The 25,150-nt window shown below is 48.0% G+C and overlaps 1 protein-coding gene across 1 annotated transcript in view; it reads right to left on the bottom strand.

The window, feature by feature from the left end:
• Positions 1-1,021: 1,021 nt before the first annotated feature.
• The window catches only part of Scn11a (sodium voltage-gated channel alpha subunit 11), a 66,527-nt gene continuing 42,398 nt past the window's right edge, over positions 1,022-25,150 (bottom strand). Inside the window, exons 18-27 of the mRNA XM_040740135.1 lie at positions 23,932-24,049; positions 22,316-22,470; positions 20,942-21,115; positions 16,916-17,017; positions 16,225-16,494; positions 14,968-15,021; positions 11,997-12,134; positions 7,111-7,215; positions 5,881-6,151; positions 1,022-2,624 (exon numbers count right to left, since the gene is read on the bottom strand). Of these exons, the coding sequence (XP_040596069.1) occupies positions 1,594-2,624; positions 5,881-6,151; positions 7,111-7,215; positions 11,997-12,134; positions 14,968-15,021; positions 16,225-16,494; positions 16,916-17,017; positions 20,942-21,115; positions 22,316-22,470; positions 23,932-24,049 (2,418 nt within the window). The 3' untranslated portion in view covers positions 1,022-1,593. The remainder of the gene's footprint in view (positions 2,625-5,880; positions 6,152-7,110; positions 7,216-11,996; positions 12,135-14,967; positions 15,022-16,224; positions 16,495-16,915; positions 17,018-20,941; positions 21,116-22,315; positions 22,471-23,931; positions 24,050-25,150) is intronic.

Here is a 25,150-nt window from a genome sequence, read left to right on the forward strand (position 1 = left end):
TCCATCCATCACCTCCTGGGCCCTAAGGAGAACTTGGCCATGACTTTAGACTGGTGACCTCAAGGTCTCTACAGTCCTGCATGGGAAGCCTCGTGTGCCTCATCTCTAAGGATCCCTGGCCCTGCAAGCCCCTCCTTCTTCTTCCTGTCAGGGTTCCAAAGCTTGATCTGCCCTCTGTCACTGCGATGAACACCATGACCAAAGACAACCTGGGGGTCTTGGGGTCTGTTTCAGCTCTGTCACCAGGTAACAGTCCGTGACTGAAGGAAGTCGAGGCAGGAACTGAAGCAGAGACCACGGGAGAATGCTGATCTCTGGCTTCCTCTGGCTCAGGCCAGACCAGCATTTTATACAGCACAGGCCCACCTGCCCAGGGATGGTGCTTCCCACAGTGGGCTGGGTCCTCCCAAATCGATCAGGACAGTTTCTCATAGACCTGACCAAAGAGCAGCCTGATTGAGGCAATTCTTCCAAGTTCCCTCTTCCCAAGTCACGCTAGATTGTGTCAAGTCAACTTTGAGAACTTACTAGACCACCCTGTCTCCTTAGGTGCTGGGATTACAGGGGGGGTGACACCCCTACATGACTGATATAGTTCCAGGAGTGCTGTGGATCAACTCGGGGCCTCACGGTTGCCCAGCAACCAAGTTCCCAACTGAGCCATCCCCAGTCCCCAGTTCCAACTCTGCAGGTACTTTAGCCAGAGTCGACTGGACATCCTCGTGGGTTCCAGCACATGGCGGGCTGCAGCCAGGTCAGGCTAGCTCTCCCGCATTTGATGCATGCCTTTCTTCTCAACTCCTCATCCAGTCACTTCTGCGTTTGCAGCTGGGAACCAGTCATGGTAGGGGCATTCGCAACAATCTGTGACTGCGAGACACGGGTCTCTTCCTTGTGAAGAGCCCACCGCTAACACCTTCCTGACAGACGTCTGGCTCCAGGCATTATTAAACCACAGCTTGCACAGCCACCACCAAGAGGGACATTTCAGCCCCCTGTCCCAATGAAATACAAGCTGATGTTTCGCTTATCTATTTATTTGTTAAACACCTGTGACAGAGGTCAGAGCTTCCGGAAACATCGCTAACTGGCAAAGTCAGGATCATGCTTCAGGCTTGAGCTACTCAGTGCTGGTAGAGACATCTGCAACAAGCTATTTGCTTATTACAGGTTTTGACTTCTCGCTTAACATGCAAAAAAAGAGACACGAAACATTAAACAAACATGTTGGGAAATGTACCGAGAACACAACCTTAGATTTTCATGTGATTTTTTTCCTTCTCATTCTTTTATATTTACATAATTTGAACTGTATTTCAAGCCTACCGTTACTGTGGACGCCCTTGGCAGCCCTTCCCAATGTCTTTTCTCCATTAAATCGGTCCCAGCGCTTCGTGGGTAACCTTATCTTATAACCCTCCAAGAATCATTTATAAATTAACGCTAATACACCACCTCTTTTAGCCGAGAAAAAAAATAAAAATGGAATGGCTCATTCAGTGAGCCCGCTGCCTGCTCGTAGACTGAGCTGCGGACCTCCAGAGCTCGGAGGTTGGACGCTAGGCTGTGAGGTGTAGGGGTGGAGAGCAGGGCTCAGTCATAGTGAACCTTGACCTTGGCCACCTCCAAGCTAGACAGGTCTCCGTTGCAAACTGTCTGGTGTGATGAACTGGACCTGCCTTGGAGCTTCAACTTGATCATCTTCTCCATGTGTTTTCGGTAGGCCCTCTGGATGACCGCAGCGCACAGTTCCTCCTCCTTTCTCTTGGTGGTGGTGACGATGGGCTCGTACAGCTTCCTGAAAGGGTTGGCCTCCATGAACTTTTCCTCCATCATCGCTTTCATGGTATCCAAGCCACTGGAGTTCCCGAGGACCCTGGTGGTGAAGGCGAAGAGAACGTCCAGGCAGTGGAGGCGATCGCCGGTCACCATGGGCAAGTCCATCACTAGAAACTGAAACCTGTTAGGCTTGGCCACGCGCAGCGGCTCAGGCAGGGCGTCGGCGAAGTCGGAGAGGGCCGAGTACTGGATGAACTGCGTTGCTTCGGGGTCAAACTTCTCCCAGATCTCGTAGAAGATTTCAAAGTCGTCTTCGCCCAGAGGGTCCTCGCTCTCCTCCGTGGCGGTGTTGAAGTTCTCCAGGATGACGGCGATGTACATGTTGACCACAATGAGGAAGGAGATGACGATGTAACTGACAAAGTAGATGATGGCTATCCGCGGCTGCTGGCAGCTGTCTTGGGAGGAGGAGTTGGTGGCGGCTCTTGAGTCCAGCATGGGGCTGAGGAGGGCGTCCCAGCCAGCGGACGTGGTCACCTGGAAGAGGCAGAGCATGCTGCCTGAGAATGTTTCGAAGTTGAAGATGTCGTCGATCCCAGAGCCCCTCTCCACCTTGGAGAAGCAGTTCATGCCGAAGATGGCGTAGATGAACATGACGAGGAAGAGCAGGAGGCCGATGTTGAAGAGGGAGGGGAGCGACATCATCAGAGCGAAGAGCAGCGTCCTGATGCCTCGCGCCGCCCGGACCAGTCGGAGGATGCGGCCGATGCGTGCCAAGCGGACGATTCGGAAGAGCGTGGGCGGGAAAGGGATGTCACTGTGCTCCAAGCCAGACACCAGGGTACCTGGGGAGGGAGGACCAGTGAACCCCCGGCATGCACCGCAGTTCTGACCCCAGCCAGTCCTCCGCCTCAGAATCCCACCGGGGTCAAGGTGTTACCTATGCTTTATCGTTTATGCGCAAAACTAAGAAATGTCTGCCTGGCTTCAGTTTGAAAAATGCATCTCTAAGGGCCAAGCAGTCTTGGATGGGACTTTTGATGGGGGGGGGGGTGAGGATATGCATGCCATCCAAGATAAGTAAGGGAACTGTGGCAGTCTATAAAGGGTTTTTTGTTTTGTTTTGTTTTGTTTTTAACCTATGCTGCATTTTCTTTTTAGCTACCCATGGGACAACACCTACCACGGTTGAACCTGCTTACTGAATGCAGATGGAGAACAGGCCCTTTTTTTTTCACATGCTGAATCTTTCAGAGGGCATGGAGAAGTTTCTGTTGGAGTTTGGCTTAAGCCTTGTTTGAGCTACAGCGGGAAATTGTGGAATCGGAGAGACCTAGGTTTTATTGGAAGGGGCAAGCGCTCCTCCATCTAGGCTTCCCCACAGCCCTCTGCAGATGAGGACAGACTAACTGCTGTGTGGGGGCGCTGGAGGGAGGTGACAGTCCTGAGGTGTCCCTCTGTAGCCCACAGCTGCACATTGAGCTCTCCTGATCGGCATTCTGCTCACTCTGAGGACCACTGTGGTGCCCAGGCTCACAAAGAGTCGAAGTTGAGAGACAGAAAGGGAGCCCCAAACAGAGCTTTGTGCAAACTCATGAATATTTGGGCCTAAAATGTCACCCTGTTCTCGCCTTCCCTGCTGAGCAGGCAAGGGCTAAGGGGCGTTAGGAGTTTACATTTTGGCCCAAATATTATAGAATGGCTGGAACATGCTTGCCTTGTGTAGACATGGTTTTCCCCTTGCCCTGAGGTCATTAGGGAGCACGACAGTGAAATGCTTCTGCCGGTCTCCTGATGACTACAGAGACCTCCCTGGCTGCACCTCATCATCTGAGTGTGTGATAGCTCTGTGCTGACAAGATCTGATGGCATCAACTCTGCAACACCAGCCCTGTCAGGCCCAGCCTTAAATACCACCTGGACTCATCAGGCCTGTATGAACCTGTCCTTTCTGTGTGTGTGTGTGTGTGTGTGTGTGTGTGTGTGTGTGTGTGTGTGAGTGTGTATATGTGAACCACACGACTTGGTATTCAAATTAAAACGAGTGAGTGCTGCCCACCAGTCACACTGCTGACTCCCAGGGAGAGAGAGGCTTCCTGCTCACTGCAGCAGCCGAGGAAGGAGCCTGGGGAAGTGTGCAGGCCAGGTGTTGAATGTGGCCACGTAAAGGCACCTGGACTTCTGCCCACACCGGTGAACAGAACTTGGCTGCATGTGAAGAGTCTGTCCTGCACTAGGCATTGGAGCAAAATTTCTAGTGGCACGTGTGACTTCAGCCACCTAGGAGCTGTTGGAAGGATCCCAGAGACATTTGTAGCAGCTTTACAAAGCCCAGCACGTCCTGGAAGGGGGGGACAGAATGATGGCTCCTTTGCATGTGGGCAGAGGGGTTCCTGGCACTCCCTTCGTGTGGGGGGGGGCGGGGGGGGGCCCCAGATTCCTCTGATCAACATTGTCTAACTTCTACTGATGCCGCTTCACCCCAACTTGTGATTGGGACTGACTACTGAAGATCATAGTTCTATTTTGCTGCCAGAACTTGGGCCTATTTAAACTATCTGTATAAATTTCATGGCTTTGAACCCAGGCAGACCCTAACACAATCACTTGGTAGCAAGTGCAACCAACACACAGATCTAACACCTGTGACAAAGCCTTTCCAAAATGGGACTGAAGCACATGTCTGTAAGATCAGTTCTCCTTGTCTCCGTTGCTGTCTGAACTATGAGGATGCCTCATGGGCCCCACTACACACACACACACACACACACACGTCAGATGGGACAGCTCACACCTATAATCTCAGCACTTGGAAGGCTGAAGAAGGAGGGCTAAATGAATTTGAGGTCAGCCTAAGCTATATGGCAAATTCCATGACAACCTGGACTTGAGTGAGACATCATCTTAACATTCCTCCTCAAAAAAGAAAAAAGGAAACAGTCAAATTAATGAATTAGCTAAAATCAAACTTTAGAGACACAAATAAACTCTAATGGTTTGGCCACTCAGAAGTACACTTAGCATGCACAAGGATGAGTTTTGAGTCCCAGCACTGGGGAAAAGAGTAAGAGAGGGCTGGAGAGACGGCCCAGAGATGAAGAGCAGGACCTGCTGTGCCCTTGCACTGGTCACCAGCACCCATATCAGGGGCTTACAACAACCTGTAACTCCAGGTCCAGAGATAGTCGGTGTCTTTGGCCGTGGTCTCCTTGGTTACCCATACACATAATTTTTAAGTAATAGAAAAAAAATTCTAGGAGGCTGGAGAGATGGCTCAGAGGTTAGGTTCCCAGCAACCACACGGTGGCTCACAACCACCTGTAATGAGATCTGGCGCCCTCTTCTGGCACGCAGGGATACATGCAGGCAGAACACTATACACAATAAATATATATAATAAATAAATAAATCTTTTAAAAATCCAAAAAAAAGAAAGAAAACAGAAAAGAAGGTAATAAAGTACATGATGATAATTTTTTCTCATTCAGTTTTATGGTTTATGCAGCATGTCTGTGGTTATGAAAACTCCATGGATTACAGAAAGAGGCTTGTGGGTGAGTGGGTCAAAGCAACCGAGGCATGCCCAGCCCACGCCCTGGCTCCCAAACGCGGGATCGGGATGAAGAACAGGTACCGCTTATCACGTGAGGCGAGGATGCCCAGCAACGCCACATGCTTCAACAGCTGCTGTGGTGCCCTTGTGCGCCCTTGAGGGTTTGAACACAGGTACCAACAGCAGTACTAATGGCCAAACTCCTAAAACCTCAAACCACCCATCAGGGCTGATGGCAGCACAGAAGAGGTAGAATTCCGTTTCAGCCACCTGAGAGGTCAGGAGCCCCTGCAAAAGCTGTTAGTGCAGAGACTTCGTGTCCCTCCGTTCAAACACATGCAGCTGTTTGCGTCAAGAAAATGGAAGTCACTGCCTTGCGGCAATTCCCAACAGGGCACGCCTTCCATAGCCCTCCCCACTTTCCCCCCAGACTCTGCACTAAGTCTAATCTGTCACTCTGTGGGGAAACTTGACAGGCTTCCAAATGATTAGCTTCCGGGTTTACTTCTGCCTCACCCTGGGAAGCCCTGGCTACTGGTTTTACTTACTAATGACAGAAAGAACCACGACCACACAATCAAATAAATTCCAGCCATTGGTGAAGTAGTATTGCCTCAAAGCAAACATTTTGACGAGACATTCTATGGTAAAGATGATCACAAAGGCTATGTTGAGAATATCAAAGATTTTCTTCACATCATTGCTCTGGCCATCAGATTCAGCCATCATGATAATCATATTTAGGACAATAAGACCCAGAATGATGACGTCAAAGACCTGGCTTGTGACCAGGTCGAAAACAAAGGCTTGACATTTATTCTGAGGAGGAAAAAGAAAGAATGAAATTATGCCATTGAAATAACAAAATTTGTTTTCTTTTACAATAAAGGCAGTTCCTTGGAATATACACAGACCCCTTCAAAGGACAAGACATTCGTATAGCTTCCCAATGTTACTTTGTTTCAAGTTCAACTGGGTGAATGTTTTACGTACTTAGGCTTTACTTTTAATTCTACTTTAAAACAAAAACGTAAGTAAAAATTGTCCTCAGTAACAACACAATTTCAGTGCTGTGATGGAGAGTGTTGTGATGATGGTGGTGTGAGTCTGAGATAAAACAGCTCTTGTGGGCTTCAACAATATAAAGATAAGCCTCGATGTCCACATCTGCATTTACCCGAGAGAAGGACACAAAGAACATCTACTATCGGGGACAAAATGGAACAGACATCTATCTACAAGGCTCTGTTTGTCCATTCAGAATAATTAGCACTTCAGCAACTTCTGCATTAACGTCGGTTGTTAGTCCTGGTTGGAATACACTAGAAAAACAGCATCCCAGTCCCAAATTACCAAAGATGGAGGACTACATAGGATGACTGGGGGTGACGTTGGACATTGGGTTTTTTTTTTCAAGTTTTAATTTTTTAAGATTTATTTTTGCTGGATGTAGTGACGCACACCTTTAATCCCAAGCACTTGAGAAACAGAGGCAGGAGGGTCTCTGTGAGGTCAAGGTGGCCTGGTCTACATAATGAGTTCCAGGCTAGTCAGAGCTACACAGGGAGACCCTGTAGAAAGAAAATTAAATGTACCCTCTTCTGGCCTCTGTAAACACTGCCCTCATATGAACACACAACACAGAGACACACTTGCACAAGTAATTTAAAAAATGATAAAAAGAATACTTCCTTTAAAAGTTAGCAGGAGGTATTCTAGAAGCCCGTGCCCTCACAGTCTTGAATCCCACGTGTGTATTTAGTGTCAGTTGCTCTCACCAGTGGCCTTGGGATGGGTTTCTGAGGTTTTTTGGTTCCTAATTTTTTCATTGCATTATAGTATTTCTTCTGTTCCTCGGTCATAAAAATGTCTTGGCCACCTAAGTACACGGAGAAACCGACAGCTAGTTAGTTACTGCTAGCCATTTTTACAAATCAAGTCCTGAATTCTTAGGAATAATTTTAAAGTTGCATGTCACTCTTGTCAATAGTTCCTATTCCACAGGGAACTGAAAGAATATGGACTCAGGAACCAGAAGGAAAATTGATTTTAAAATAAGGGATAGGCCAGGCGTTGGTGGCGCACACCTTTAATCCCAGCACTCAGGAGGCAGAGGCAGATGGATCTCTGTGAGTTCAAGGCCAACCTGGTCTACAGAGTGAGTTCCAGAACAACCTCCAAAGCAATACAGAGAAACCCTGTCTTGAAAAAATAAATTAAATAAAATAAGGGATAAAAGAGAAATAAAGTCAATTCAATCAGTTCTATAGCTCATTTTTTAGAACACAAAGTTTACACATTTTAATGAACATACTACAGAGTCTTTGTGAAAACTAAATACAGTTCATCTTGCATGAATTAAAATATGCATAATAGAAAATATTTTATGTTAGAATGCTCTAATTGAAGTCAGCTACAAAAATCTGAGAATAAAATCCCATAGAAGGAGATTCGTGGAGGGAGGGGTAATGGAGGGAAGGGTATGACTAACACACATTATATACATGGATGAGCAAGCCAGTTAACATGAACCCACAATTAATATGTACAAACAACTGGGTGAAATTTTAAAAAGAGAGGAAAGTACTATAAAATGGTACTGAGATTATCTTAAATAATTAACACAACATTTCTAGTAAAAGTTAATTAGAATCTTCTCAGAACAATTCTTAAGGGGAAAAATGAGTTTTAAATAGTCTCATTGCTAATAAGAAAAACAAGCTAGGATTTTCATTTCTAGAAATTTATGGGACAAAAAAAATCGAGAAATGTCAGATTAAATAGAACAGACTTCTTTAGAAATATGTAACTGAATTATTACAGAAGTTTGATTTTAAAAGTCTCTAGGCTCTGAAAATTAAGAGATAAGAAACAAAATGGTTAGTTTGTCCCAAAGCCACTACTGGAATGGTTAATAGTGAACTGCTCTTGCAGAGAACCTAAGCTTGGCTCCCAGCATCGACGTCAGGCAGCTCACAACCACCTGCAACTCCAGCTCCAGGGGATCCCATGCCCCCTTCTGGGCCCTTCAGGTACTGCATGCATCTTTTTTAAAGGGAAGGAAAATGTTACTGGACAATGAAAGCCAACAAGAAATCAGTTCCCACTAGCAGTAAAAGGCTGCTCTTCTCTGATCATATAACTACAGACTTGTATCTGCAGGGCTTGGGTTTAAATTCTATCATGTGGACCGAAGCTTGCGCAGTTCTAGAAGTCAGCCTAGCTACCTGGTTACTTTTGGATACTGGGTAGAAATAAGTCATATTCATTATAGTAGTGTTAACTTGACCTCTTGAGACTGTAAGACATATGCCTGGGATAAAGACAACGAGTAACTGTGGATATTTAAAATATTTATTTTTGTGCTAAAAGACGCATATGTGTTTGTGTGTGGGTATGTTAACGTGAGTGCAGTAGCCCACGGAGGCCAGAAGAGGGCGTCCAATGCCCTGGAGCTGGAGTTAAAGGCATTTGTGAGCTGCTCAACCTAGGTGCTAGGAACCAAACTCTGGTCCTCTGCAAGAGCTATGCCTGCCTTTAACCTCTGAGCCATCTCTCCAGCCTCTGCCTGCAGAAATTTCAATTGTCCAACATCCTCTGTGCTTTGAGACCAAGTTTCTCAGTGCAAAGAAGAGAAAGAAACACACCAGAAGAGAGAGGGGGAGTGAACCATTAGACATTGGTTTTTACATGTGTTTCCTTGTAGCTTCTCTCTGTCTCTGTCTCTGCCTCTCTCTCTCTCTGTCCCTCTCTCCTTCTCCCTCTCCCTCTCTCCCCCGCCTCTCTCTGAAAAGACCTAGAAACAATGACAGTGCCTATACCAAATGTGGTTTGAAAACCCCCAGCATGCATTAGTAAACAGAGGGAAAGGGGATCCAACTTAAGCCTGGGTCCTCCTGTCGTACCAGATACAAAAGTGCTGCCACACAGGAGGGACTTGTTTCATATGAATCCTGTTTGGACCCAAAACTTTAATATAAAGAAAGGAATAAAAAGATAAAAATTAATAAATCTTTCAGGAAAATTAAAGGTAGCTGTGAATAACTGTGTCAAAAAAAAAGTCAGTGATCTCAAGTGAGGAACTTGACGATGGGTCTGCCCAAAGGACTGAGAAAAAACGAGAGCAAATCAGTAGACGGGAAGAGAGGAGGTGGATCATGGCAGAGACTGAGAAAACGGAAGTAAGAGGACAACGTGAAGAAATGAAGAAACGAAGCTAGGCTCTTGGAGAGAATGAGCAAGACTTTTAGTCACTGGTAGTCTTTCTAAGATTTAAAAAAACAGCTAATTGAGACTGGAGAGATGGCTCAGAGGTTAAGAGCACTGGCTGCTCTTCCAGAGGTCCTGGGATCAGTTCCCAGCAACCACACGGTGGCTCACAACCATCCGTAATGAGAGCTGGTGCCCTCTTCTGCTGTGGAGGGATGCATGCCAGAACACTATATACATAATAAATAAATAAATCTTTAATTAACAGAACTAGAGACCAAAGGGGAGGCATCCGTGCACGCCACATACAGAGACACACCCAAAAATTTGCCAAAATGAAATTCATTATTTTATATACTAACTTTGAAAAAAAAAGCTTGTGCACGCTTGGGAGCTGAGGCAGAAGGATTGTTGTGAGTTTGGGGCCAGCCTGGGCTAGCCTGTGAGCTACAGGCTAGCCTGTCTCAAGAAAAAAAATCAACAACAGGAATGGTAATGGCAACAACAGCAGCAGCCACAGCACTGGCTGCCTTAACAAGGATAATTAAAGGGTGTGGCGACCTAAATAGAGATGACTTGATGAATCTGAGGAATGCATGTAAAGTTTCTTAGGCAGTGTAGTGACCTTGTGGGTATGTTTGAAAGCAGGCATGTGGGTAAGCAAGATGGCTCAGCAGGTAAAAGGGGCTTGCCTCACAACCCTGGAGACCCGAGTTCGAGCCCCAGAACCCACACAAAGGCTGAAGGAGAGAACTGCCTCCACAAAGCCATCTCTGATTCCTACACGTCCCATGAACACCAGCAACGTGCATGCGTACGTACAATAATAGTAAACAGAGTTTAAGGACAAGTTTGGAAAAAAGTTTGAGACCAGCCTGGTTTCATTGTGAGAAACCCTGTCTGGAGGGGAAAAAAAATCAACGCCAGACAGCAGACTCTGAAATTTAACTCTTCCTGGGACGGTTATTTGTTTTTCTGTAATAAAAGGCACCACTGGCAGAAGGGTATGTTCTTCAGGAGCCAATGCTGCGCTGGGTGTTTTAGAATCATTCTAGAATATTCTTGGACACTTTTGAAATTCCCCCTAATAAATAATAATAATAATAGTAGTAGTAGTAATAATAATAAAACAAAAGGATGCTGCCGTGTGATCCACAAAAGGCTTTCTGGCAGAGGGGCTAAGTTGAAGCTGCCGCGAGGCTGAGATCCAAATTGCTGGTATTGATGGCAATCAGGACATTTGTCACAGAGGGTGCAAAAGCCACGCCTCCTCGCCGTGCAGAGGACTGTAAGGCTGCGTGTGGGGCAGCAGCACAGGACGTCCTGTGAACGCTGAGGTTAGTCAGAGCAAGGTGATGAATAAGATATTCATGATTGCACAGCAAGCACTCCTAAGCACTTAGTCATCTCTCCAGCCCTGAAAATTCTTACAGCAAAATTGGTTTTATAAAATAAGCTATGACTAATGAGCTCATACACCCCAAAATTATAAGATAAGGAGATGCACACACATGCACACACCCACACGCGCACACACATGCACACCCCACACACACACACACAAAGTTAAGAGTAAGAAGTTGGCTGGAGAGATAGCTCAGTGATTAAGAGCACGTGTTGCTCTTAAAGAAGAACTGGATTCAATTCTCGGCACCCATATGATGGCTCACAACCTCTCTAACTCCAGTTCCAGGGGATCCGGCGCCCTCTTCTGGCCTCCCTGAGCACTGCACACATGAGGTACACAGACATACATTCAAGCACACCGCACCACACATAAAACAAAAAAATAATAATTTTTTTAGCTGAAGAGGATTATTCAAAATTATGCCAAAATGGTGAGGCATTGTCTAAAGTGATCATCATTTGATGACTGGTGTAAATAGATCTAAATTTCCTTTTATTTTCCTTAATTTGCAATGTTAGTCCAGAGATTGTCTGCATCAGAAAAAGAAATATCAGATTGTCATTGCCTGGGACAGAAACCTGCCTAGATGACATCTCCCTCAGTCATCTATCAGAGCAGCTTCAGGAGATCCAGGCTGGTGGGAGCCACGGTAACTAAGAGAGGAAACCCTTTTCCCTTCATTGTGGATAACAAAATACTCTTGAGAGGTTGCTGGTGTGTGACTACAGTGTCACACGTGCTAATCATGCTAGTTGCTATTCTCTTCAGGGCCAGTTAGCAGCGCCTGATACTTGGCAATAATGATCTGAATTAGGACAGGGCTCAAACACCATGCCTGAGCAGAATCCAGACTCCATTCCCTCAGCTTCAAGGAGACCTCTCGGGTCTTCACCCCAGGCTAGAGGAGCCGAGATGCCTGGAGATGCCTGGATGCGGCGAGTAGATCACAATGGCACCATGAAGGGCTTTGTACGTGACAACCACATTCCCTCACCACCTTGGCAGAACTGGGGGAAGCAGCCCAGCTGGGCCAGCGTGCATACTTATCTTTTTCTGCTGCTGGTTGAAGTTGTCAATAATAACGCCGATAAAGAGGTTCAGGGTGAAGAACGAGCCGAAGATGATAAAAACCACGAAGTAGAGATACGCAAAGGCATTCGCCTCAAAGTCTGGCTGCTCATCTTTCTGTTGGGGACATTTTAATGAGAGAAAGACAACTGCTGAAGAAAATTCAAGCTGCCCTAGCTGCCTTGTCCGGAAGACCAGAGTGGATTTCCCCAGCAAGTTTAACCACATAGCATCTTGCTGGCAGCTGTGAACCCCTGGGCGCCTCTTCTTTGGGTTTCTTGCTTGGCTCAAGGTGCACAGGGTGGGGACACAGGAGTCAGGAGTTAAGGGCTTTTCTCCCCAACACTGAGAAGCAGTAAGGGACGAAAAGAGGGAGGAATGTGGTGGCATTTGTCTTCTGAAAGTCTCCCAAATGCGTCTGTACAGATACTCCTTTGAGAATGAGCCCGGCCCAGGACACGTCCGCCTCAGGAAGAGGTGACCGGACTTTCACGGCTGTTACACGGCTGTTCCCCACCTCCTAGATGTCAACATTCTGCCTGTGGCTGTGTCTTCTCGATGGTGAGTTGCCAGAGCCTGGCTCACCTTCTCATGAGTAGCTTCTCGAGGCACAGGAACGAACCCCGAATGAGTGAGTGAGAGAGAGTGAGCTCCTGTGTGGTTAAAAGCTGATGACACACACGCTTTCCCAGCTTGCCTCGAACCACTCAAGAGTCTTCTCAGCCAGGCTTCTCTCTCTCTCTCTCTCACTCATCTGCCTGTCTGTCTGTCTGTCTGTCTAAGAACATGTGTGTTGTTATGCATGCATATGTCTATGCTTTTTCACACGTGTTGTGCATGTGCCTTTAAATTTATGTTTATCTATCTACATATATATGATATATATCAGCGTGTGTGTGTATGTGTGTGCATGTGTGTGAGTGTGTGTGTGTGTGTGTAAGTACGCCATAGTATGTGTTTAGAGGCCAGAACAACTTGGAGGAGTTGGGTCAGAGGGATCACACTCAGGTTGTCAGGCTTGATGGCAAAAGTTACCCACTGAGCCATCTTTCCAGGCCTCACTACCTCAGGCTGAGTCTCATTTGAACCCAGAGCTCCCCAGTATAGCGAGTCTATCAGCTCACTTGCTTCTAGGATCCCATCTCCATCTTCCAAGTACTAGAATCACAGGCAGGGAATGTTCCCATGCCAACCGAGCATCTATGTGGATTCTGGGGATCCAAACTCTGGTCCTCACTCATGCACACGTATCATGCACACAAGCGATACATTAAAAAATAGACATTTAAATTGTATATATGGCATATATAATCGGGATATAAACATTACAATAAATTATAACATTAACATTTAAGTACCTACTATTAGCTTTGGCTTTCCGGGAATGAGACTTTATTAATGTACTGAGAATTAAGCTAAGTGATTTGTCACTATGCGTTATCTACGTATAAATGTCAGTCTGTGGAGCATGATGAAAACAGTTAGCCATGAAGACTCTCCTCTCTCCTGCTTCTGTCTACGGTCCTCACTACACCTCAGGCATCAACTCTGTAGATCCCCCCAATGCAGTAACCACACGTGTCATGGTAAGAAACTAAGAAAACTTCCCCCACCGCCATCTGCTCACTGTCCAGCTCCGGTAACTCCCTTCCCATCCTTTCACTGAACCAAATGAGGAACAGGAAACAGACTAGACTACCAAGTGCATTTCCAGCTTCCTCTTTCACTGAAATTCCACAGGTGGCAACCACGACCTTTACTCCCCAGAGCCTGAAGCCCTGAGAAGTTACTTTCTTGCTCCAGTTTAATCCAGTCTTAATGCTTCCCCGAGGTTAAGACACGCAGACTCTGAAAGGTGGTTCCCTCCTCTCTGTCTCTTGGAGACAAGCTAGCGTCTGCAACGCTTAGACTCTGTCAGCTCAACACAAACCAATGTCGCCTGGGAAGGACCCTCGGCTGACAATTGCTGCTGTCAGGTTGGCCTGGGGGAAAGTCTGTAGGGCATTTTCTTAATTCCTAGTTGAAGCAGGAGGACCTATCCCTAGGCAGGTGGACCCAAGTTGTATAAGGAGCGTAGCTGATCAAGCCAGAGAAAGTGTGCTTGCTGGTTTTATGTCAGCTTGACACAAGCTAGAGTCACCGGAGAGGAGGGAGCTTTGACTGAGAAAATGTTTCCATAAAATGGGGTTGCAGGCAAACCTGCAGGACGCAGCCAATTATGGATGGGGCCATCCCTGGGCTGCGGGGATCCTGGGTGCTTTTAGAAAGCAGCTGAGCAAGCCATGGAGAGCGAGCCAGTGAGCAGCCCCCGTCCGTGGCCTCTGCACCAGCTCCTGCCTCCAGGTTCCTGCCTGACTTGGGTGTCTACTTTTGCTTCTCCCCTCAGTGGGCTGTGACGTGCAAGCCAGACAAGGCATTTCCTCCCCACGTTGCTTTCGGCCACGAGTTTCACTACAGCAGTGGTGACCCTAGGAAGGACAAGAAGCAGGCCAGTTTCTCTCTGGGGCCACTGCTTCAGTTTGTAGGTCCAGGTTCCTACCTTGAGCTCCTGCTCTGGTTTCTTTCAACGACAGCCTGTTGCCTGTAAGCTTAAACAAACAAAAAACCTCCCCCTCGCCCAAGTTGGTTTGGTCATCGTGCTATAGCAGCAACAGAAAGCAAGTGAGGACACGTGTGATCCTCTTAACTCAGCGAATAGTTTTCATTTCTTCTCTTACCACATAGAGGAAACGTTGGACTCTACAGAACACTGGGGGGTCGGGCCCAGCAGAGCACATTAGAGCTCTCTTTTTACCAAGCAACGCCTGTGCCATAGTTTTGCCTCCAGAAGAACACGACAGAGGATCTGGGATGATAAAGTTGCCATGCAGGAAGTTTGGGGCTGTCGGGGTACTGGTAATATCTCTGGTTTGAGCGTAATGTTCTAGAACACAGTGAGGCATCTACTCACCCCTCTGGAATCGACAGCGGCATTCATTATGTCCAGCCAGCCCTTGTACGTCGCCTGGAACAGACAGAGAGAAAAACACGGACACAGCTGTAGACTGTTTCATTGGCAGTAGTGAGCCATGCAAAAGCCTGCCAAGCCTTGTGGGCAGGTGTCCATCCCTCCCCAGAGAGAGGTCCCCACAAAAGAGCGGTAGGGAGGAACGCCGGTGGGGGATGGGGGGTCCTGCATTTTCTCTTTTTTCCTCATTTCCCCCAAGACTAGTGATCCTAAAACAAAAATGAATTGCTACACTCTAGGTCGCTTGGGAAGACAGGGGTAAGGTTCTTTCTGACAGCACATGGTTATGCTACCCGCCCGACGCCTGCCTGCTGCGGCGAGAAAAGACAGGTATTGACAAAAGACGCTGATTCCTGGCAGATGCCCTCAACGGCAATCGAGGTGCCACAGAGGACAAGGCAAGCCGAAGGGACCCTGACGGGGTATTGGTATGTGCGATGGCTAATCTTCACCGTCAGCTCAGCTGCCTCTGAAATCACCTAGGGGCACGTGGTGAAGGGGTTTCTAAGGAGGCTTAGCTGAGAGGAGAAGACTCATCCTGAGTGTGTGTGGCGCCATCCCACAGGGTGGGGTCCCCGAGTGAATGAAAAGAAAGAGGCGATCGGAGCGCCGCCGTCGGTCTCTTTTGGTCCGCTCCTGACTGCAGAGCCAGTGACCAGCTGCCTCGCGTTCCTACTGCCAACTCTAGAGAATTTCCACCACGTCTTCCCCACCGTGGTGGTCTAGTTTCTCAAACCGTGGATGAAAATAACCCTGCCTTAAGTTGCTTTTGTCAGGTGCTGCGGTTTAAACGATAAATACCCCCATAGGCTCGTGTGTTTGAACGTTTGCCCCCCCTGCCCTCCGCTGTTGGTGCAGATCATAGAGTTTTAGGATGTGGACCCTTGCTGAAAGAAATGTGTCACTGGGGACGGACTTTGAGGATTTATAACCTGCCACCCCTCCCGTGCCTTTTGTTGGGTGTTTTGGCACAGCAATAGAATGGACACTAATGTGTCAGGTGGTTTGTCAAAGGAATGAGAGAAGTTACTAAGCTAGACACTCTCCATGAAAGCCGATTCACAAAGACGCCACCCCACCCCCATGCCGCCCCTGTGAGTGGGACTACAATCCACAGTCTCCGTGAGCTAATATGATTTTAGGGATGATCAGGCTTCCAAGCTTTCTCTTCCTGGATGAAGACAGACGCAAAGCACTTACCACCTGCAGCAGAGCGAGGTAGGCATTCCCCACGTTGTCAAAGTTGACTTTCGGGACCTCCCACAAGTAATTGCTACCTTCACACTGGCTTCGGTTTCCAATCTCGGTATGATTGAAGTATTTATTTATATCTGTCCCGTTAATGCATCTTCCAAACTTCCCAGAAAAGAAATTTACTCCCAGGATGCAAAATATCAGCCAGAAAATGAGGCAGACCAGCAAGACATTGAGAATGGCGGGTATGGCACTGATGAGGGCGTTGACCACAACCTTAGGGAGGCAGACAGAGGAAAATATAACAGATAGGGCACCCGACATGCTCTCCTTCTTCCCTCATGGGACCCACCGTGCAGGACTGGACCTCTAGAGTTATTTTGTCTTTACTCTGATCATCCCTCTCCCAGCCCATAATGAGCTCTGCTTTCTGCTCATGCGGCCACCAAGCAGGACCTCAGGAGCGCTCTGTGAAGATGACATTAGACACACAGGGCTTGCCTTTACCTACGATGCTGAAGGGAAGACAGAGCCGGCCTCCGCTGTCAAGAGACAGACATTTTTTTCCTCTACTTCCCATGGTCCAGACCCGGGTCTGGCTATGTGGGACCCCAGTAAAAGATTGACAAAGCCCGAGGAGAGTTGACCTCTGCCTGTCCTGTTAACTAAGTTTCCGCCCGTCCCCTGGGGCACGCACCTTCATTCCTTCAAACTGAGACAGCGCCCGCAGAGGCCTCAGTGCTCGCAGAGTCCGGAAGGACTTCAAGGTTGGCAAGTTCATGAGACTGACCACAGACACCTGGGGGAGGAGACGCCACTTGGTGAGGGCAACTGCCTGGGCAGCCAGGGCTGCCAGCACAGGCTCGAGGGCTCGTTCTCTCTCTCTCTCTCCCTCCCTCCCTCCTTCCTTCCCTCCCTCCCTTGGTGTGTATGCATGTGTCTGTCTGTCTGTCTGTCTGTCTGTCTGTCTGTGTGCACGCGTGTGGAGACCAGAGGTCAGCTTGTGGTGTCTTTCTCAATTGCTCGCTGCCTTATTGTTTGAGACAGAGTCTCTAATGACGGGCCAGTGAAGCCCAGTGTACCCTTGTCTCTGCTTCCCTAGTTCTGGGATTACAGATGTGTGCCTGGTTTTTACACGGATGCCAGGAATCTACACTTAGAGCCCTCGTACTTACATGATCATCTTCTCCAGCACTATCAAGGACCCTGTTTCTGAGGTGTTAAGCACAGGGACAAGCCAGATCCTGCCGGCAGGGCAAGAGCAATTGAGTCACAAAAGACACTGAGAAACTGGTATGAATTCAAGGAAACCCGATGGCCATGACATCAATACGTAGGGCAAGATCCTAAATCAGATCCTAGACTGGGGCAGGAACATGTGTTGGGTGGCTAGATGACAAAATTTGTGACCAGCATTAAATGCTTTTATTTAGAACTGGGGAGACAATAGGAAAGTGCCTGCCTCTCATGAATGGGGACCTGAGCATGGGTCCCCACTGGGGAGACAATAGGAAAGTGCCTGCCTCTCATGAACGGCCACCTGAGCATGGGTCCCCAGCAAGGTAGGCACAGGAGGAGCCTCCAGGAGGTCAGCTAGCTTGATGTGCACAGTGAGGTTCCATGCCATGGAGAGATCCTCCAACAGACAAGAAATGGAAGACAGCCGAGGACAGACATCTGTGGCTGTCCTGACAGCCATGCTCAGGCTCAACACACACAGCACACATCCAAACCCTTAGATGCACTCACACAAATACACACGCGCGTGCATGCACACCGTAGGAAAAAATGTAAAACGTGTTTGAAGGCACCATATTTAAAATAATGTTTTTTACTTTGTTGGGAGAGTATTGAGGCAGTTCCCAGAAAACTCTCCTCTGCTCTACTCTACTCAGAAAGGCCAGTGAAGGTGGCCTGTTCTGGAGAGGCAAAGCAAGACTCTCATTGTGGGAGGGGACATCTCACGGGGACATTCTGCGCCTATTTGTCTCAGCCTCAGGCTGGCTTCTGCTCCGTCCAATCTGGAGACAGTCATCAGATTCTCACTCAGAGCAGCCACGATCTTCTCCACTGCCGTCGCTGCTCAAAAGGACAGGTCTTCTGGTTTTTATTTTTATTTTTTCCTGACTTGCACTGATCATTCTGCTCTGTTTTGAGCCCCCCTCCCCATGGTGTATAGTGTAAGTTGTATACTGTATATTATACACATGCTGCTCCTTCTTCCCATGTTTTGGTATGAATGTGAGCACCTACACTCAGCCACACTTGTAGAAGTCAGAGGACAACTGGCAGGCGTCTCTTCTCTCCTGCGTGACCTGGCACCTTCACCCAGTGCCCCAACTCGCTGGCCCACGCCGTCCTAACTGCTATAAACGATATCATAAGCTGACAGACATGTGTGTTTTTCTTGGGTACATATCCAAGAGTTTCCACTGGATCTATAATAGGAAGTGACGTGCCTAGATTATAAATAGGCACGATGTGTAAATTTTATCAGATAATGCAAAACTTTCCCCATGATGGCTATTCCAATTAAATTGTTAGCCGTGATTAGAGATTTTAAAATCCCAATACTCTTCTTTGAATTCAGGTGTCAACCATAAAAAATGTTTTCCAGTCTGGGTAATGCGAACTCTCACTTTGGGAAGCATTCCTGTTCTGACCCGTGAGATGAGTTAGCGATTATTCACACGCGTGTCAGCAGCCCGGGTTTCTCCTGCCTGTGCCTTTGCTCACTCTCGCCTTTGGGTGTCAACTTCCTGTATTAAATAGTTTATATACTACGAACATATTCAATACCTGTCATGTGCACAACAAATGCTAAGGCCTGGGGTCTAATTTGTCTTTAATTACAATTTTAGCTTTGCTGAGTAGAAGATATAAGTGGTACATTTTCATGGAGTCGGGCTTACATATTTATAAGTTTCAGGTTTATGCTTTTCTACTCCAAAATTATTATAGGTATCATTATATGGACTCTCCCAAACTTTTCCCCATTTATGAATCTATTCATTGTGGGAGGGTACTGTCTGGAGCTCAGAGGTCAGAGGACAATTTGCAGGACTTGTCTGTCTCCTTCTACCACACAGGTTCTGGGGATTGAACTCAGGTCGTCCTAACTGCTGTGGGATATCACAGGACGCAAGAGGTCACATTTTATGGACCTGTTCTCCTTTGGGGAGTGGCTAGGCTTCCTCCCTTCCTTTGTTATAAACGATATCATAAGCTGACAGACATGTGTGTTTTTCTTGGGTACATATCCAAGAGTTTCCACTGGATCTATAATAGGAAGTGACGTGCCTAGATTATAAATAGGTTTGGGGGCAAGCTCCTTTACCTGCTGAGCCAACTGATGGCCCCCATCGTATGTAATCTTCGTTGATTTGTGTGTACTCTTGGTGGTTTTAATAACAATGGCCCCCATGGCTCATAGTTAGTGGAACCAGCTGCTTGATAGGATTAAAAGGATTAGGAGGTGTGGCCTTGTTGGAGGAAGTGTGGGGGAGGGGTGCTTGAGGTTTCAAAAGCGCAGACCAGGCCCAGTCCCCCCGTATCACGGTGGGAAGAATGTACCTGTCAAAGCTCTGCACCCTGGAGTGAGACTTCCTAGGCTTGAGGTCACCTCCACCCCTTCCTAGGAGGTAGTCTTGAGCAGTTCAGAGCCTTGGGGTTACTCTCTTCCTCCGAGCACGGCGAAAATGAAAGCCCTTCCACAAAGAGTGACTACGACAAGTAGAAGGCATTTGGCACAGGTGGCAGAAAATGTGGCTGTTGGAAGATTTGTTTTTTCTTTTTTCTCTCCAGACATAACATGATGCCATCTTGGGCTTTGTGCCTGGTAGTCATGGCAACTAGAGCGGCCTGGTAGAGTGCCAAGCCAGGTCTATGGAAACACAGCTATGGGTGCTCCCTCACCTGACACTCTCCCTCTCCTGTCACCTAGAGTATACAGGGAGTGGAAGTCTGATTGACAGCAGGACTCCATGATGCACCTTCCTGCAGATGGGGCGGGACTTCGCAGCGATGCAGCTGTTCTAAGGGTCACCCACACACTCTGAGAAAGCCCAACACTCATCGGTCTCACCAAGCTGGACTGCAAGTTGGACTTTAGTGTGTGGGTGCCCATCTGGGATGAATACATGGACATTGATTGTTTCTCCCCAGGAAAAGTTAAGGCAACAGCGATACGGAGAAAGCTGAGAACGCGTCCACCACTGCTGTTATTAATGTCAGCACTGCAGGCCTGCAGGTGCAAAGCCCAGCATCACCGCTAATGCGTTCTGCGCCCGAAGCTAGTTGTTAACCTTCTGAGCTGCGGGGGCCTGTATCTTTGGTGTGGCGGACATCCCACAATGCTGCTGAGCTCCCAACCATCGTAGTGCCCACTGAGTAAGATAATGTACGTGACCCTTCCCCTCCTTCCTTAAACACCAGCATCAGAAAAAGAAAAGAAAAGTTGGAAGGAGAAGGAAAAATAGAGGATGCCTGAAGTTCCTCTGGGTTTTCCATCAGACACAAACAGGGCTCAGACAGGGGTGGAGGGGTGTCATCGTGGAGATGCTTGGGGCAGGTGTTTTATGAAACAGACCTGTGAGAGGCAAGGGTCCAAGGGGGCTGGACCACAGCTGGACAGGTGACAGGACCACGGGAAAGGCAGCCCCCCTTATGGTCCCCTCTCCCACCCTTGCCCCAACCCAAAAGGGCACAGAGACGGTAAACTTACGATTACAATGAGGAAATCGAGCCAGCACCAGGCGCTGGTGAAATACCTCCGGAATCCAAAGGCCACCCATTTTAGAACCATCTCCAGGATGAAGATAAATGTGAAGATATTGTCAGTACACTTTAGCAACCGGTCAATTTGGGGCCGTTTGGAGATGTTGACATCTTCAAATATCTGGAAGAACAAAGCATAGCCATTGGCCAGGTTGGATATGTGCAGAGCTCCTTGCTGACTTTGAACTTCTTTTATATTCTATGTGAATAAAAACTAGTTGGTATGTTGGTGATGAAGCTTTGCTACAAAAAGATTAGGGCAGATCTTTTCCAATAAAGTGTATTTCTTGATTAAATAAATATGGAACATTCTGTGTCCGTATTTCCATTATCCCAGCGATCTCATGGTCCCTCCTCGTCGCCCCCTGTGATGGCTAATGTGGTCGAGTCAACAGTCTAGAATCACTAGGTAACACAGCTCTGGGCATGTCTGAGAGGAAGGGTTTGTAGGCTGTCTTCACTTGGGTGGGAAGAACCCTGACTATGGGTGGTTCCGGCCCATGGCTGGGGTCTTGAACTAAATCAAAAAGGAAAAGCAGCTGGGCGTTGGTGGCGCACGCCTTTAATCCCAGCACTCAGGAGGCAGAGGCAGGCGGATCTCTGTGAGTTCAAGGCCAGGTTGGACCGACAGCCTCCAAAACAATACAGAGAAACCCTGTCTTGTAAAAACCAAAAAAAAAAAAAAAAAAGAAAAAAAAAAGAAAAAGGGAAGTATGTACGTAATAAGGTAAGCTGCAGAGATGATGGGAGTGGCTGGAAGGAGTGGAGAGAGAGCACAAAGACATTGGGGACCCTGACCCTCCCTGAAGGCAGAGAGACTCAGAGCTACTCATCAGCCTTGCTGAGATTTACATCACACCCTGACCAGGAAGGATCGTGAACAGAACACAGCATCTTCTCGTCCCTTAAGGGACCACAAGTGATGGGAAGTATCCAAGCAACTGGTTATGTCCTGCTCTCTTCCCTGTAGCCCTTCCCCTAATATCTTGTCTTAGACAGCAACACGTGATCTTCAGGGAAAAGTGAGAGGAGGAACTGTCTGAAGTGTGTGATACGGTCGAGATGTCTGGGAATCTTCCAGAAGTGGGAAACAGGTGGGTAGGCCAAGTCCAAGGGCTAGGCATTAGAAGGTCCTTCCGGACACTGGCCTGAGCTGATCCTCTCCAGCAGGGAAAGCACCTCGGAATGGGGACGCTGACTGCAGGCGTGTGAAACCCTGCACACGGAGGAGCCCCGCAGCGAAGGGAGCCCTCAGTTCCCAGTCACGAGGCGGTGCCTCCCAGCTGCCCCGCCCGCTCTCCTCCCCAAGAGCATCCTTTACCAGGGCTCCGCTGCTCAGCAGGATGACGAAGATGATGAAGCTCTCAAACCAGCTGTGCCTCACGATTTGGTAGCAGGTTTTCCGAAGATTCCACCACACAACCCAGGGGGGCTTTCTCTTGTCTGTTTTGTGGCATAGGAAGTGACAGCAGAGGCCTGAAAGGAACCATTTGCGGCATTAGCGTCTGGAGTGAATTGCGTTAGCAGCCTCGGCTGGTCACTTCACGCCCCTCGCCTTGCGAACTGTTCCTTCCCCCACCAGAGACGATCTCTTTCCAAAGCCTGAAACCTGGGCTCAGCTGCGCTGCCCAGCAGGAAGAGGTGAAGTCACAGTGCGCCAGCTCTGAGCCTGTTTCCACTTGCCCTCTTGTGCCGACTCTTAAAAGGTGACAGCTGCAGGCTAGCCCATTGGTTCTCACAGAAACAGCTGCAGGCTAGCCCATTGGTTCTCACAGAAACAGCTGCAGGCTAGCCCATTGGTTCTCACAGAAACAGCTGCAGGCTAGCCCATTGGTTCTCACAGAAACAGCTGCAGGCTAGCCCATTGGTTCTCACCCCATTGGTTCTCACAGAAACAGCTGCAGGCTAGCCCATTGGTTCTCACAGAAACAGCTGCAGGCTAGCCCATTGGTTCTCATGGTAACAGCTACAGGCTAGCCCACTGGTTCTCATAGAAACAACTGCAGGCTAGCCCATTGATTCTCATAGAAACAGCTGCAGGCTAGCCCATTGGTTCTCATAGAAACAGCTGCAGGCTAGCCCATTGGTTCTCATGGTAACAGCTACAGGCTAGCCCATTGGTTCTCATAGAAACAGCTGCAGGCTAGCCCATTGGTTCTCATAGAAACAGCTGCAGGCTAGCCCATTGGTTCTCATAGAAACAGCTGCAGGCTAGCCCATTGATTCTCGCAGGAGGTGAACCATGTGCAGCAGGGCCAACTTGATCACATAATCAGGCTAGATCTGCTAACCCCTCACTGATACTACTGACATGAACAAAGCCATCTAACGTCAGCAGATGCCCAGCCCAGGCCAACTGATGCAAAGGTCTATTTATCATTGGATGCCATCAGTGATCTGTGGTTGTTAACTACGCCAAAACTGTGGGGAAGGGAGGTTGTAACATACAAACAGTACCCAAAGGGTTTCAAGAAACTTGAGGTGAGGGCTTCCAAGGCTGTGTGGACTCAAGCCACACAGGGGAGAACTCCATCAATTGTAAAGAGGTTTACAGGCAGCCTTTGCTCTCAACATAGGCACACTTTATCATGGACCACATTGCCCTGCAAACCCCACTCCCCTTCCTCTCCATCCATTCTGACAGCAGATGTCCAAAGGACTCTATAAAGTAGCAGATCTGTTGGTCCAATTAGTTCTCCAGGTGGGCTTTCAGATATTTACTTTGTTGGGCTGTGTAAATGGGGTATGCCTAGCCAAGAGTCTTTTGAAATTCCCTCTACCAGAGTCTAATAATGTAATAATAGTCATGATAGAAACAGGCATCCATCCAAACCACGAAGCTACGGAGAACACAAGGACTTCTTGAGCTGTGGGCAAAAATATGGCCATATGCCTTTGGGCAAGCGTCTACCTGTGCGTAAAACTATGACCACTTACCTTTGGGCAAGCATCTATCTGGTTGCTTTTTGGGGGGATCCAAATTCCGGAAATTTCTGAAGATATCATTCAGGTCAACGGTGCTGCATTCTGAGAGTGCACTCGCAGCATCAGAGTTCTGCACATCAGAACAGGGCGAGAGGGAGGCAGTCACCAAGACGACCAGGCTAGAGCCAAGTAGGCAAAGGCTTTCCAGACACAAGGGTGTTAGTGACATGCTGCTCCTGTTGGGAGTTCCTATTAAGTTCTCCATCAGCCTCACTTCAAGAGAGACGTATCTCGTCTCCATGGCTAATAAGCAGCCAGGTACATGTGTACACAGTAGGGCAGCCCTTCTCCCCTACAAATCATAACCCTAATAGGCTGGCAATTAGAGGGAGAGATAATAAGAAAACTACTCTACTGAGACTAATCTTCAGCTATCCCAACTCAGAATAATAGGTGAGGCCAGTGGCTCTGGCTGGACTTAACCCCACCCTGTAGGAGACATTCCAGCAATGTCTAGAGACATTTTTTTAAATAAAGGAGTGTGTGTGTGTGTGTGTGTGTGTGTGTGTGTGTGTGTGTGTGTGTGTGTGTGTGTGCGCGCGCGCTCAGGCCAGACAGAGCACCATCTTGGTAGTCACTCCTCAGAACCTAGGCATCTTGGTTTGTTTGTTTGGTTGGTTTGGTTTGGTTTTTGGTTTTTGGTTTTTGGTTTTTTTGAGATAGGGTCTCTCATAGTTCTGGAGCTAACAATCTGACTGACTAGTGAGCCCCAGGGATTGTCCTGCTTCTGCCTCCACGGTGCTGGGCTTGCAAGCATCTGCCACAATGCCTGGCTTCTCGTGTGGTCTCTGGAGATCAAACTCAGGTCCCTGGGCAAGCGATCTGCCGGCTGGTCCATCTCCCCAGAACTGAAGACATTTGTAATCGTCGCAACTAGTGGGATACTCCTGATATCTAGTGGATGCCGTGGATTACCAGCAGTCGCCCTGAAATCCCCAGGAAAGCAATGGGCTGTCTTGCCCCAAATGTCAGTGTAGCAAAACTGACAGACCCTAACTTGATGGGGAAGTCCTTCTGCATATGTGTTTCTCTTATTGGTTGATGAATAAAACACTGTGTGGTCAATAGAGGCAGGAAGATAGGCAGGACTAGGAGATGAGGAGAATTCTGGGAAAGATAGGCATAGAGAGCCTACAGGAGACCATAAGGCCATGTAGAAACACATAGATAA

Source organism: Mesocricetus auratus, unplaced genomic scaffold, assembly GCF_017639785.1.
Source record: "Mesocricetus auratus isolate SY011 unplaced genomic scaffold, BCM_Maur_2.0 Super-Scaffold_100691, whole genome shotgun sequence".
In the NCBI taxonomy this organism is placed as follows: Eukaryota; Metazoa; Chordata; class Mammalia; order Rodentia; family Cricetidae; genus Mesocricetus; species Mesocricetus auratus.